At 36.1% G+C, this 12786-nt stretch overlaps 1 protein-coding gene across 1 annotated transcript in view; it reads right to left on the bottom strand.

The window, feature by feature from the left end:
* The window catches only part of DNAH5 (dynein axonemal heavy chain 5), a 116477-nt gene extending 103988 nt beyond the window's left edge, over nucleotides 1-12489 (bottom strand). Inside the window, exons 1-9 of the mRNA XM_032117873.1 lie at nucleotides 12383-12489; nucleotides 7922-8056; nucleotides 5986-6070; nucleotides 5375-5538; nucleotides 4720-4932; nucleotides 4044-4181; nucleotides 3284-3460; nucleotides 2388-2501; nucleotides 345-452 (exon numbers count right to left, since the gene is read on the bottom strand). Of these exons, the coding sequence (XP_031973764.1) occupies nucleotides 345-452; nucleotides 2388-2501; nucleotides 3284-3460; nucleotides 4044-4181; nucleotides 4720-4932; nucleotides 5375-5538; nucleotides 5986-6070; nucleotides 7922-8056; nucleotides 12383-12460 (1212 nt within the window). The 5' untranslated portion in view covers nucleotides 12461-12489. The remainder of the gene's footprint in view (nucleotides 1-344; nucleotides 453-2387; nucleotides 2502-3283; nucleotides 3461-4043; nucleotides 4182-4719; nucleotides 4933-5374; nucleotides 5539-5985; nucleotides 6071-7921; nucleotides 8057-12382) is intronic.
* Nucleotides 12490-12786: the final 297 nt, after the last annotated feature.

Genomic DNA, 12786 nt, shown 5'->3' with positions numbered 1-12786 from the left:
TCCTTCTTTATACAAACGTGGAGGTTTAAGGGCAATATGAATTTAAGGTACAAAAAACCCCATTCATAACAGGCAAAACTCGTAAAGAAAAGTTACTCTATTGACATCAGGGGTGAGATTTAAGTCTGAAAATATTCCTACAACTCCAAATAACAGGCAGTAAAATAAGTCCTAAATTTGAAGTAGTTTATCACTCTTTCCAATTCTCTATACATTCAAAAAGCAGAATTAAAGTGACCGAAGTGCTGCCTCTCTGATTGCTTGGTTCCTTTGTGTTTTCTCTTGTACTCAAGAACAACACAGAAAACAATCTGGGAAGATTTCCTTTCCCACTGAGTACCAACCTTCACAAAGAGTGAGGAGATTTTTTCAGAAGTGTTGTAATACTGAGAGATACTCTGAATCATTTTAATTGCATTTATGAGTCCTGGAATAGCATCCAGCATGGATACCTAGAAAGAAACACACAGTCTGAACTCTGCTCTGTACCTCTGTTACCACACATTAGCACAACACCTAAGTAGTGAATGCAGGAGAATTATGAACATGGTCTTCAGAATGGTTTTGTCCCTGTCTACCTGGGCCTCTCCTGCAGAGCTGCCTGTCCTACATCATTCCCCAAGCTCTACAATTTAATTTTGGGGAAAAAAATTTCACTAGAGTCTTGGCTGGAAGAATTCAGATCAGTAAGTGACATTTGGTAGAAGCAAAGGCCTCTTCAAAAGAATTATTTTTTTCACAAATAGTATGTTTATATGCTCAGTTGCTAAACCTGATGTAAGCTTGCGTGTAAAGAGAACCCCTTCACCACTTGGAGAGAGGAGGAAGAGGAAGTGAGATTGGAAGGGTGAAACTGAGCCTGGTGGTGCAGAGATGTGGTCTTAATTTCTAATTTTGTTTGTCACTACCCAAATGTATTTTCACTGTCAATAAAGACATTTTTCCCCAAGTTAAGTCTGTTTTGCCCATGATTAAAATAAGTGGTGTTCCTGTCTTGAAAAGATACATCAGCTTTTTAATACTATATTCTCATCTCATCCTGTTGAGGACGGGGGTTGAGAGAATGCTTGATGCATAGCCAAGGTCACACCATCACACCATTTTAATTCTCTGCACCCCCGTGGTCTTCAGTAAGTTTTGTGTACAAGAGAAATGCCTTTTACTAAATACTTTTAAGAAAAGTATAATTTCAAAAGCATAGTAGTCCTTCAATCCAGATCAGGCAAAGATTTTGCAGACAGCTCTTCGTCACATCCAAATTTCCAAAGCAATAACAGTTTTACTCTGTTGACAAACTCATTCTCAAAACTGTACAGGTAAATATCAATAAGGGAAAGGCTGTACACTCCATGCCTCTATGGCTTTCATCCCAAGTGCTACACCATTGCAAAACTAGACATCCAAAGCGGAGACCACTTTCTTGTTGATGAAAACCCTTATTGGAAGCACAAAGCAGGCCAGTTCAACAGACTCTGCACAGTGCCAGTAGCAAGCATAGTCACTTTTACTTTGTTTTTATGGGTATCATGCCAACCTTTCAATAGAGGAACTCAAATAGCAGACTGGAAACACTGAAAGAACACACTGTTCTAATATCACCCAGTAAACGCAAACAAACATGGTTGCCCAGAGCACTGTTTGGAAGCAATTTGGTTTTAGGAAAAATTTCAGGGGAGAGAGAGGAAGCTAGGATGGGTCAAAGTTTTGAGTTTTTGTGGCTACTAGTCATATTTCTTTGACTAGCAAGACACATACAGTCAGTTGCAAAACCAGTTTTAATAAAAGCAATGATTTGCCACCTATTTTAGCAGATAATGGGAGAAGGAGATTCTTTCATCCAATCCTGTACTTTGGGGTGGCTGGTTTTGTTTATTACTTGTTATGCTTGCATCATCCTATGCATTCTCATACTACGGTATGAGCAGGTGATTTATAATTATGTCTTAATATTTACATAATCCTATTTATCCTTTCCCAACCCAAGAAGCTGAAAATTGCCCTATAAATGTTAGTCTAACCATGACCTGGCCACCAACAAAAAGACAAAAGATCAAATTTTGTCTTTAGCATAGCACTATGTTTACTTCTTTTTTCTTCCTTTTTTCCTTTTTTTTTTTTATTATAAGGAATTTACTTTCTCCCATAGCATAGAATCCAGTTTCTTCATCATATCAAAAGCTTTACAGATACCATGGTATGAAAACAACAAGTACTTTATTCTGTAGCCAGATTCCCATTAAGCCACTTTTACCACAACTGCACAAAATCTCAAACTGGAGTTGCATATGTAAATTTTTCTCTATTTCATTTCCAAACCAATCCTAGAGAATATATTCATGTTGCTTGTCTCAAGACATTTATGTTAAGAATATGAAAGTTTTGCTTACGGGATCATTATTGTATAATGGATCATAATGTTTTTCCAGAGAATATAGATACTTCACATTATCTTTAGCTTCATTTGCTGCGTCTGTGATGCGAATATCCAATGCTCGCCACTTCTAAGAGCAGAAGGTTGAAAAAACAAATAAAACCATGCATTTCAGAAAAAAATGTTTTGAAATCATTCTGGTTGGTCATTAGCTTCTAAACACATTTGAAAGCACAGATCTGTTACTTCAGAATTGTATGTGTTCACCCAAGATGAGGTCCTTGTGTTGTTTCAGTAACTTGACTGTGAACGTACAGTTAGTTTAGACCACTCAGCTCAACAGCCAGTGGTAGTGTCCAGTCAAGCTGCTCTAAAATATATGAATGATGGATATATAACTATGTATTTTGTCCACATCTCATTTAGATGAGACAAGATTTTTTGTTTAATTTAATTATTTTTCTGTTGGTGATGGGACTTTAAATTTGTTATGCCAATGTAAGAAGTTATGATCCCACAAACAATTTTGACAGGTGCTGTAACAACATAAAGAGGAGGCCTAAAACATGGGGGGATTGGGTTTTTTTGTCATTAAAAATCCAGTTCATTAATTCAATATTCTGATTTAATAATCAGCTTTTCAAATATTTTTAAGTATTTATTTCTCTTGAGCCGTGTGGATGCAGTACATTGTTAGCCTTTAGACTGAGGGGATTCCCAGTCTTTTTCAATAAATTGAACTAGATTAAAACTTTATCTACTCAAGCTAAGGAATAGAGAAGGAAAAAGAAAACAAAAGCCAAAAGTTTTTCAATGTTTTCCCCACCAGCACTGTTACATACATTATCAAAATGAGCTTGGATATAAAGAGCATTTCTATTCTTTGTATCCGTCATAATTTAAAATAAAAACCTTCAGCAGTTTGGATTTGGCAGCAGTGAGTACTCCCAGCACTGCCTTCACATCTGGGCTCTTCAGCTGCTCCATAAGAGAGTAGAATTTTGACAATTTATTTTTCCAGTAGTCAAGCTCTGCTCGTGGTCCAAGGTCATCTGCTTCTTTTCTCAACTGGTCGTTTTCTGCAAGAACCTTTCATCATACAGTAATATTAGTGAGTGGTGTTAATATCTGCAGAGATAGCATGGATTAATTCTACATTTAACACCTGGTATTAACCTCTCCTGATAAATTACCTAACTTAGCCTCCACCTCATGTGATTGCTTGGTCCTTTTATTTCGAAGTTAAAGAAGTTAAACTGTTCCTTCTGTTCCGTGAGCACTGTTACAGACAGTTACATTTTCTGCAAATAACCTGCAAAGCATCTTTCAAAGTACAAATGTGTACTGAGAATAGTGTTCACTCACTGTGCTCTTTTTGTTTTCATTAAATCCACTGGGAACCACTAACTGTTTTGTATTTTAACAAGAGATGATTATCAAAGACAGGGGACTAATCTTCTCAAACTGTGTATCCTATATTTACTAGTAGATAGAAAAAACTCTCAATAATATTCGCATTGAGAAGCAAAAGCACAAAAAACATACCAACAGTACTTTAAAATAAAGAGATTGAACTCATCTAAATTTATAGAAAGGTAGATATAACACCAACAGGATTAAACTCATCTCCCAAGGTCCAGATGTCATATTTCTTATTTGTCCCATGGATCACCTGTTCAATTTGTTTGGTCCATTCTTTAATGCAGACTTCTATTTTTTCAAGAGCATCTATGCTGTTAGCAGCCATCAAGTAATCAGAAGGTCCTCTTAGAGTTTTTAGGTCATATGTTTCACATTTCTTCAGGCTGACCTAAAACACAAGTGAAAAAAAACCAAAGAAATGCTGAATGTTCATGGCAAATAATCTAGGAACTCTATAGACTAACTGTTTGCCCTACGTGGGGTATCTCACTTCCTATCCCCAGCTCAGACTAAATTAAACTGGTTTGAGCCAGAACTGAACTCCAGAATCTGGAGGATTCACCAGCCAGGCAGCTGTGCCCTTTCTTTCACAAAAGCTGAGTAGAAACAAATAGTTAAAGCAACAGTCTGTCAACATTAAAAATTCAATATTTAAGAGTGACCAAAGCCATTGGAGTGTCAAGAAGTTGATAGGTCTAAAGAACTGCCCCAGAATAAACAAGAACAGAAGCACGTACAGAATTGTTAAAACCACAGAATAAAGTATAACAAGGTACTGATGACAGCAAACAGAAGTGATGGGTTATTCTCCAGTTTAACAAAAGCAATGCTTATGAGTAATCTACAACAGCAGTTAATTCAAAGGCTTCAGAGATAGAGACATTCTACAGCTGGCTCACTTTCTATTTGCCATGTGAACATACTACCTTTTCCAACAGACTTTGCTGAGTTCCTGATAGGACACTAACAAATGCTTCAAGGGCACGAAGGAAGTCCTGCTTAATATTGGGAACTTGTTGAGGTGCAATCCAGCCATGGTCCATAGTCTGCAAGGCTGGAATGAAGATTTCTGATATCAACTGCTCAACACTTTTTAATAAGCCATCTCGACCTATATCCATCATACTAAAATTTACTTCCTGTAAAAGAGACACAATACAAGGGGTCTTTAGCCAGTGAAAACTTAGTTATATACAATTTACATATACAAAAGTATATAATAAATATAAAGTATTTAATAATTTTTTTTTACTAATGAATTTTCTAGATTTTATTGAAATTTAACACCTTAGTATTTAGGTATTGACTAATTTTGACATATTGTCATTATGGATTGTCTTAAATTTTCTTCCTTAGCATCATTTTTTCATATCAATGATATACTTCAAGTTGCTGCCACAAGATAATGTCTGTTTTTCCATTCCCCTCCCTTTTTTGTCCTGTTTAATTTAATCCATCTGTGTCCTTTTATTCATTCCTCCACGTCAAGAGCTGTCAAATTATATGCTGAGAGCAAATACCCCATGGTAAAAATGAATTTTACACAAGATTTTGTACAGAGATGAGCAGTCACTGACTTACCTGATAGATATTCTCAGTTGTGATGGGTTTAGAAAAATTAGATCTAATGAAGAAAACACACACACCAGTTAAAGCAACTCCTTTTCCCTCCGTCACAAATACTTTAAGTTTCTTCTTCTTGGTCAAATGAGAGTTCATTCCTGTTCCTGGAAGGCCAAAGTACTCTACAGATTCAAACAAAAGAGACAATTAAGACCCGTTGATTATTTTTCAAAGAAAAGTTTTCTGCACAAACAGTTCAATCACTATTTGTGCATCTCTGAGTATCTCATCTCCCAGTATCCTGGAGGCACCTCACAGAACTATCCACAGAAAATATGCAGCATTCAGTCTCTTCATGGCACAGTAAGAAATATTTCATCTAGTTTTGCCATTCTTGCATCAAAAGCCTTTCATTTCTATGCATTTACTTGTTTTTCTATTCCTTCTAAATAATGGTTCAGGCTTAAGGTCCTTTTATATGGCTCTATCATGCAGTTGTAGATACTGCCCTATTACTTGAAAAAGAAAAATTAAAGAAAAACCAGAAAATGTAGTGGACTATTTCTTTTTCCTTGCACATTTGCTTAGCACAACTATAGCATGTTGCAGGAGAATTTAAGTTGCTTTACCTGTATCCATTACCTCCACATCCTGATAGTAGAACATCAGATGACGCAGACCTCCAGGGGCCAGGAATCTGTCAATGCGCTCTATCTGTTTGAAACCATGTTAAGATCATTGACACATTAAGATATTTAATCATTAAGATACATCACTGATTTGATTCGTATCATACCAAGAGAGGAAACATTTATTTATTTATTTTTACTTATTTATTTATAAGCATCAGGACAATTTCACAGTTCTCCATCAGTTCAAGGCTGCCATTAAACATCACTGAAGCATGTATTGGTAGTGCAGTCCACAAGTCTCTTGTATAGGCCATCCAGGCTGAGGAAGAAACTGAGTTGCTTTATGCTAGTATGCTGATCCATGTCTCAGTACTTGAAAGTCTGGCCTAACCCATTATTTTTCTAGATGTGAGTCACTCTTTCATGTAGTCTCTAACTGCATAGCTATCTGTAGCAGAAAAGGCTCCTTCAAGTTTATTTTCAGAAACATTAGCTGGTACCATTTGTGCTTCCCAGTGCAGAATAAAAGGCTAAAAGATCACCAGTAGCAGGAAGAAAGCCACAATTATCCCTCTTCCATCAATAACAAGGCTCAGTTACACCAAGATAACAAACTTCTATTCCAGAAAACCTTGGCTGAGCCCTCCAAGATGAGGTCAAAACAACTCTTACACTTTTTTCTTTCCAAGTACAGCCATTGCCAATATTTTCCTCATCTGACAGCTATTCTCAGGCTGTATAGTTTGCCAGGAAACCTATTTAGAGATAGAATGCACAAAGGCTGAAACAAATTCTGCTTTTTAATGTGCGTGGCACTGTTCTGCACAGTGCATTTGCTATCATCCAAAGTCACAGAAATGTTGGAAGGGACCTCTGGGAGGCCTTGAGGCCAGCCTTCTGTATCACCAACAACAGCTCAGATAATCTAGAGCTTTTCCTAGGCTGAGTCTCAAAAAGCCCAAGGACAGAAATTCCACAAGTGACTTGAAGTAACATATTCCCACACTTCATTACCCTTCTGATGAAGAAGGGTGGCCATTGGTGGCAATTCTGCAAGATGTGGCTTTGTCTTTGGAGTTTTCATCTGCAAACACAGAGTAGTTCAGCTCTGTCACGTTTGCAACCACTCTTCATGCAACTGGAGGCTACTATTTGACTGCCACTCAACCTTCTCCCTCATCTCATACTTCTCGTGCCCTGTGTCCCTCTCTCTCTTACTGGTCTTCCACTGGTCTTTCTTCAGTTTCTCAACAATATTAGCACTGAAATGGGAATGCATAAATTGAAGGCACACAGATGGAAAGAGAATATGAGAGAAAACAAACCAAAAAAACCCAAACACAGCCATGTTTACTTTAGCGTCAGGAAGTAAAAGAAGATCTATTTCTGTCTACCTGGAAAAAAGTGATATTTTTAAAAAGTGATATTTTTCAATATCTCAATATAGAAATTAGCCCTCATGCTGTCAGTCAGATCACATAAGCCATTCTATTTTGTCAAGTAGTTTCTACCTATTTTAATTTGCTAAACTAGGTCTCAATGTAGTCTCACAAACACTGGTGGTAGCCTTACAGAAAAAACATTGTGGGACCTGCTGTGGATTCTTGAACCTCTATGTGCCGTATACTCAAGGACTGGAAGACTTCACACTGTGGTTTCACTATAAAATACAGTCACAGGTTTTACCATATTATCTATAACCACTGTAAAGGAGAAATTTTAATCACTTTAAAAATCAATATTGTTACAATAGGTCCTGGAATTAAGGACACTTTCATTCAACTTAATTAAAACATGCTGAAAAATATTTTTTCGAGGAGAAGACTTGAGTAATCTCAGACATGAAGTCTGACAACTATCTCACCAAGAATTGTAATGGTAATATTAGTTACAAAGTATACTATGAGCTTCACTCTCAAATTCATCAGATTACCTGGTTACCGTCAAGAATAGCATCTTCTACTTCTGTTTTGTCCAGATTCACACAAGAGGCAATGATATCCAGTAAGTAATCATGCCTGCCATCCAGATGAGCACGTTTAGCCTCCCCCTCTTCCTTGAGCTTTTGCTGTTATAAAACACAAAGTGGACAATGAAAAATTCACTATCTAATTTGAAAACAAAAACAAAGAAAGCTTTGAAATTTATTTTAAAAAGTAAAGGCTATTACATTCTTCCACACTTGTGATTTATGCTTTTATGGCACTCAAAAATTTTAGAAGTGGCCTTTGTTATAATTTTACAGTTTGTTTCTGGTGTTCTCTTTTCAGATTTATCACAACATTTCTATCATAAATAATGTTGTACAGAAGGCTAATTTGTTGAAAGGTTTTGTAGAAAAAAAATGTATTTTGCATGTACAGCTTCATTATTCTGCAAGTTACCTTCAACTCCCTAAGTCCTTTGTCTCAGCTTTTCAGTCTAGTCACGTATGACCATCAAGTCAAGTCAGGATTCTGACTGATCTTTGTTATTCATGGAAGATATTGTAAGCATTCTCTAATAAAGACAGATACTGCTGGAGGAAGCTAGGTTTTATACATTATCTCTTTAATATAATGAGAAGTAAAACAAACCACAAGCCTCAAGGTACACAAGTGTTTACAAATGTGCTTAACTATAGCTATTATACCATTCTTCAAGCAGTAAGCCTACTCTTCTAATTAAATTGAATTCCCATATGTAACACACCTCATTACATTATAGACAAAATAGCCTTCTGGAATAGTTACGGGTTTTATTGTGGTTGCAGATTACAAGATTCAATATCATTTCATTTTCAAAAGAAATTTAGAATAATGTTTCATTGGTGGTAAATTCAATCCTTATTTCCCCAGTGATTAGGAGAAAACTAGTAACTTTATAAAGTATGCATAAGTGATTTATCCACAAGCTTTTGCAGAGCCAAAAGGACCTGCATAATATACTTTATACCCTTATGTAAATATCTTTCCTACTTTCTAAAGGAATTTTCAAATATTTGGTAAACTTGTAACTACTACCATGCCTTCATAAACGCTGGATGCATTAGAAATATTTTTCCATATAAAAGACAAACATACAAATCCTATTCTTTACACAGATGTGTCTGAAGAATACAGTAGCAGATTAAGTAGTACACGTACTTTATGCTATTTTACCTCTCTCATACCCTAACATGGTCTCCAGTTTCCTGATTGAAGTGTCATGACAGGATTGGCTTTTCCTAAATATTTTTAAACATGAGCAGAACTTTTCCTCCTAGTTAGACATGCAAAAAGCAACCATCTTGTCTGAATCAGCTTCATTCACACTAGTTGATAACACTAGAGTCCTCGAAACTACTGTTCCAGTAATTTGAACAGACTGATAGGGCATCTTTAACAAAAAAAAGAAAAAATACAACCAATACTCTACCAATTAGTTTCTATTTATTACAGCAAGAAGCCTTTTGTTTTACCTAAACTACAGAGAGACTACTTTTGTATTCTGCCAGTGTTTCCAACATAGAGCTCCAGATATTTTGCTATACAAGACTACATCTTACACTGGTTGTTAGTCACCAGCTCCACCTATGCAGATGCTCTTGACAAGTTCATAGCCTTCATTTCTTCTACAAGTTGCTGTTTGTGTAGACTGAAATCATGAGCACCTTCTTCTCAAACTGAGCAATCATGCCCTGACATTTGTTTCCAGTTTTTAAATTTTTTTAAGTGCTGTGTCTCAAACCCTATAACAAATATACAAGCTATTGTGCATAGCTGTTCATACAGCATTGGGGAATTATTTGATGTCTAAGTCCAGCAACGAGAGTGTTCATTAAGATATCAAAAAATTAACTTAAATTACTTAATGAACCATACCTAGAGAAACAGGAAACTATTAACTAAATGGTAAAGCTATAGTTTTATCAAGATTAGGACATTGACTTGTATTTATCACGTCATACTGAAAGGCATTTGCATTGATATGTTGGATATCTCTATAACTAACGCAAGTTCCATACATTTTTTTCCTGATAGTTGCTGCAATCCTAGAACACTCAATGAAATTCAAGCTCTCATGCTTCTATATTTTGATGAGTTACCATTTCTACAAACTTCCTCCCCAAATGAAGTGTTGCTCAATCACAAACTCACACATTAGTTGTTGCAGTCATTAGAAAAGACTTCTACCTCACTTTTAGGATTAGGTTGTACACAGAAAAGTAGAAGAAACCTAACTTCAGTGCTTTTAATAGCAAGTCACTAACACATATTTAAAAACACTAAGAAGCTACACTGGAAACTGTCTTCCAGTCTAGGTTCTGAGCTTCCATTTACATGCTACTAGAAGAATAAATTTTTAAGATATTCTTTACTTGGAATTAGGAAACTCAGAGAGTTAATTACAAGAAAATGCTGAGCTTTCTACCTCTCATTCTTCCCTTTCCCCTTTAGCTACCCTCACATCTCACTTCAACCAGCATTGTGGTCACGGCCTAAGAGATTTTGTAATTTTATATCCTGCAGGATTCACTACAGAAGTACATAGGTCTAAATAGCATCTCTACAAAAAAATTACCCAAGAATAGACAGCTCTGTGTAATTCAAAATTAGAGCACTGAAAGGGTAAGGTTTGAATATGGAAGGATGTTGAAACACACATGCTATCATTTATGTAGGTAAGAGACAAATCGCTGTTCCGTGCAGTAACACTGACATGCAAATCCTGAAAAGTAGCAGCAGCAACTCTGATCAAGGTCATACATCAAAGCCTCTTCCTAATGGCCCCATGATGTAGGAAGATTCAGAAGGAGCAGTATTTACAAGATATAAACTCTGTGTCACTTAAATACCTGGAATGATTGTCCAAGTTTTTTATGGTACAGCTTCAGCTCAGTTTTTCATGTGAAGAACAACACAGGTAAAACAGCCAAGTTTAGTTTTAGTTTCTTTTACCACTCTTGGTTACGATGGTAAGAAAGGTCGTATGACAGAGTCCCACAACAGATGAAGATCCAAAGCTAAACTACTTAACTGAAAAGTCCTTTTCTGATGGTTAGTCCAGTTATAACAAGCAGCTTGTTTTATGTTTACATAAAAGCTTAAAATTCCTAATACCTAAATACTAACAATTTGGCACAGGCAACTGATTTCAATAGACATCATCTCCTGAAGAAAAGGGAGAGATTCCTAAATCTATCTTCACATATACCTAAACCCATAAACATCTCACCATCAGTCTGAAGAAATAAATGGAGATTCGATTAAAATTTAAAAGAAGCTTCCTAGCTGGTACACAGTATATATATTTAAGCAGAAGGTACTAAAAGAGCACAAGTCAGAGATTCCAGGGATTCTTTTTTTGAAACAACAGGCTCAGAAGCCAGCTATTGACTATTGCCAGCTTCTCTGTTACAGACTGTAGCTGCTGGTGCAGACACCCTGAATAGAATTAACAAGAATGTTATTTAGTATGCAAGTCATATGTACACAAGATAAAACTTGTTCTGAACGCTCTTTATCCAGCAAACGACGTATTTTGTTGTCAGAATACTGTGCATCACTGAATTTGGACATGCTGAAATCAAAGTCTTATGGATGAGAAAGGCTTCACTGGAAAGTTCAATAGTGAAAGAGTCAAAAAGTGAGAATGGTTCTATTGTTAATTTACTGTCTTATCCAAAATTTATTTAACCAACATGGAATTCCTTTGTAACTCCTTTAACTTGCTAATAAGTTTTATATTACAAAATCCTTGCTGATGAATTTCCTTGAAAAGTAAACTGCAAACTATTTTACACATTTTCAAGCACCCTGAGTTTTCAATTTTCAAGTTTCAATGTTTTGATTTCCTCTTTCCAAAAAAATACAAACCTTAAAGAATTCGGGCAGTCCCCTTAGCTAACTCTTAAATCTCGAATATCAGAGCTCAGCATGTGTGTTATCACACTGCATTAACTCACGAACAGTATGCTTAAATAACCAGCTTTTAAAATTAGTCTAAATATCTTAATGACTTCTGTATTCTATTGTTGTTTCTCAATGCTAAGTATTGCCTTCAAAATTCTATTCCCAACTTAGAAGTATGGGAAAAGTGAAGTTACATTTCTATTTTCCTTGGTGGCAGAGTCCACCTTTGTTTTGTTGCCAGATCTAACATCAAACTCTTCAATGTACTAATATAGCATTTGTGAAATTAGACCATTACCGGACCATTGCAACAATCTGGACAAGATACAAGTACCACTAGCCAAATGCATAAACACCTCCAATGCAAATTTGCCTTTCAAAACAAATTGTGCAACCAACATCATCCACTTATACCTATTTTAGAACACACATTTTTCTATGCCCTCCCCCCTCAATACACACCTTTATTCAAATTATATAATTATCAGCCAAAACCAAGTTCAAAATTCAGTTTTCCTTACCTTTATCACTCTGCCAATGCTCCGTTTCCAAAGTTGCTTTCTTCCAGCTCTAAACATTGTACTATTCAATATAAGCATCAAGTACTGTTTTTCAGGAACAAGCCCTAAACCATGGAGAAAGCTCCAACATTCATCATTTTGCACTCTTCCCCCCAACCTTTTGTTTGCACTTGTTTCATTCCTTTTCACTAGGAACGCCAACTCTCGAAAATAGAGTAAGGACCTAAAAAAACAGGCAACTATAAACCTTATTTCCGTATTTAAAATTCAGTTCTAGCATGCATACAAATTGCTTGAAAATTAAATTGCACTACCACAGAAACAAGAGGTCTCTAGCCACCAGAGTTTACTGCTTATAGATTAGGCCTTGAAAGTTACTGCTACCAACCACAGTGTTGTTACGG

This window comes from Corvus moneduloides, chromosome 1, assembly GCF_009650955.1.
Source record: "Corvus moneduloides isolate bCorMon1 chromosome 1, bCorMon1.pri, whole genome shotgun sequence".
NCBI classification, from domain to species: Eukaryota; Metazoa; Chordata; class Aves; order Passeriformes; family Corvidae; genus Corvus; species Corvus moneduloides.
The sequence above is the reverse complement of the archived record's forward strand: the minus strand, read 5'-3'. Positions and strand labels throughout refer to the sequence as shown.